Below are 1,472 nucleotides of genomic sequence, written 5' to 3'. Positions count from 1 at the left end.
GAGATCCCCCCGAGGAGGCCGGCGAGCTGCGACAGGAACGGCAGCGCGACGGCGATGAGGAAGTTGGTGGCGCAGAAGAAGGCGCGGAAGCCCGAGCGCATCCACCAGGGGCACGGCCGGTTCTTCTTGTGCACGTACCCGGCCTCCATGTTGTCGTACACCGGCATGGCGTAGATCTGGTACGTGGTCAGGCAGTTGATGATCACCAGCAGCGTGGTTGTCCCCAGCACTAGCCTGGACACGTCGCGGCTGTGGAACTTGTACAGGGCGCTCAGGATGCCATTGGAAGGTATCCGGTTGCCATAAGCCCAGAAGCCACCGATGGCAATGGGGTACAGGCAGAGCGCGATGATGGCGTATGCTACCTTAACGCCCTTCCACATGGGCACATGAGAAGGGTGTTTCAGAGTCGACGGCATCGTGCCCTGCAAAGCAAACACACTAGCTCAGTGACCTTTTTTCCCCACCATTTGTCATCCATCGTGCAGTACTGCAGCAGTGGGAAAGATAGTAGATATTTTCTTGACTTGCCTGAATCTCCAGAACGACATTGTGGCCCCTGAAAGCGAAGGCAATGATCCCGAGGTCATTGAGGATGCCAAGTGCGGCGTCCACGTCGTTGGTGGCCTTGACGGGGTCGTAGGACACGCCGGCCACCCTGCCCTTGGCCACGGACACGACCAAGATCATGGTGCAGTAGGCGACGGCGGCGGTGGCGCCCACCAGAGACACGCCGGCGATGGAGTTGAGGTTGGGGAGCTGGGACAGCAGCGCGGCCGCGCAGCTGTCGACGAGGTACCACTCCACGGTGGTGAGGTTGCGCGCCAGGCACGACTCGCCGCACGCGATGCTGAACAGACTCTTCATGCTGCCGCCACACGCGATGACGAGCGCCGTGCAGATCCCCGCCGACAGGTACAGCAGCAGATGGCCCATTTTTCACCACTGAAAGCTCTAGTTTAGTTTTGGTGAATTGATGAAATCTAAGTGCTAACATAGCTTATCAAGTGATCATGAGATAGGTAGCACACTCCAAATGATGAAGCAAATGAAGATTATAGCATGATGATGATGATACCATGATGATGATCAAGTGCTTGGACTTAGAAAGAAGAAAGAGAAAAATAAAAAGCTCAAGGCAAAAGTATAAATCATAGGAGCTATTTCGTTTTGGTGATCAAGACACTTAGAGACTGTGATAACATTTAGGATCGATAGGCGTACTATTAAGAGGGGCGAAACTCGTATCGGAATGCGGTTATCAAAGTACCATTAGATGCTCTAACTCATTGTATATACATTTAGGATCTAGTGGGGTGCTAACACCCTTGAAAATGTTTGTGAAAATATGCTAACACATGTGCACAAGGTGATACACTTAGTGGTTGGCACATTTGATCAAGGGTGGTGAAGTTTGGGAGCAAGGGTAAGAAACTCCACCGGCGGAGTGTCCGCCCGTAGAGTGCAGACAG

General features: G+C 53.3%; 1 protein-coding gene across 1 annotated transcript; it reads right to left on the bottom strand.

The window, feature by feature from the left end:
- Nucleotides 1-2: 2 nt before the first annotated feature.
- On the bottom strand, nt 3-936 carry LOC136492174 (lysine histidine transporter-like 8; the record flags this gene model as incomplete). Its single annotated transcript, XM_066488285.1, has 2 exons — nt 532-936; nt 3-425 (listed from the first exon to the last, which is right to left on the bottom strand). Coding segments are annotated over exons 1-2 (828 nt in total), but the record flags the coding sequence as incomplete, so codon positions are not given.
- Between the last annotated feature and the right edge of the window lie 536 nt (nt 937-1,472).

Source organism: Miscanthus floridulus, chromosome 11, assembly GCF_019320115.1.
Source record: "Miscanthus floridulus cultivar M001 chromosome 11, ASM1932011v1, whole genome shotgun sequence".
Lineage (NCBI taxonomy): Eukaryota > Viridiplantae > Streptophyta > Magnoliopsida > Poales > Poaceae > Miscanthus > Miscanthus floridulus.
Note: the sequence above shows the minus strand (reverse complement) of the source record. Positions and strands in the feature narration are given on the sequence as shown.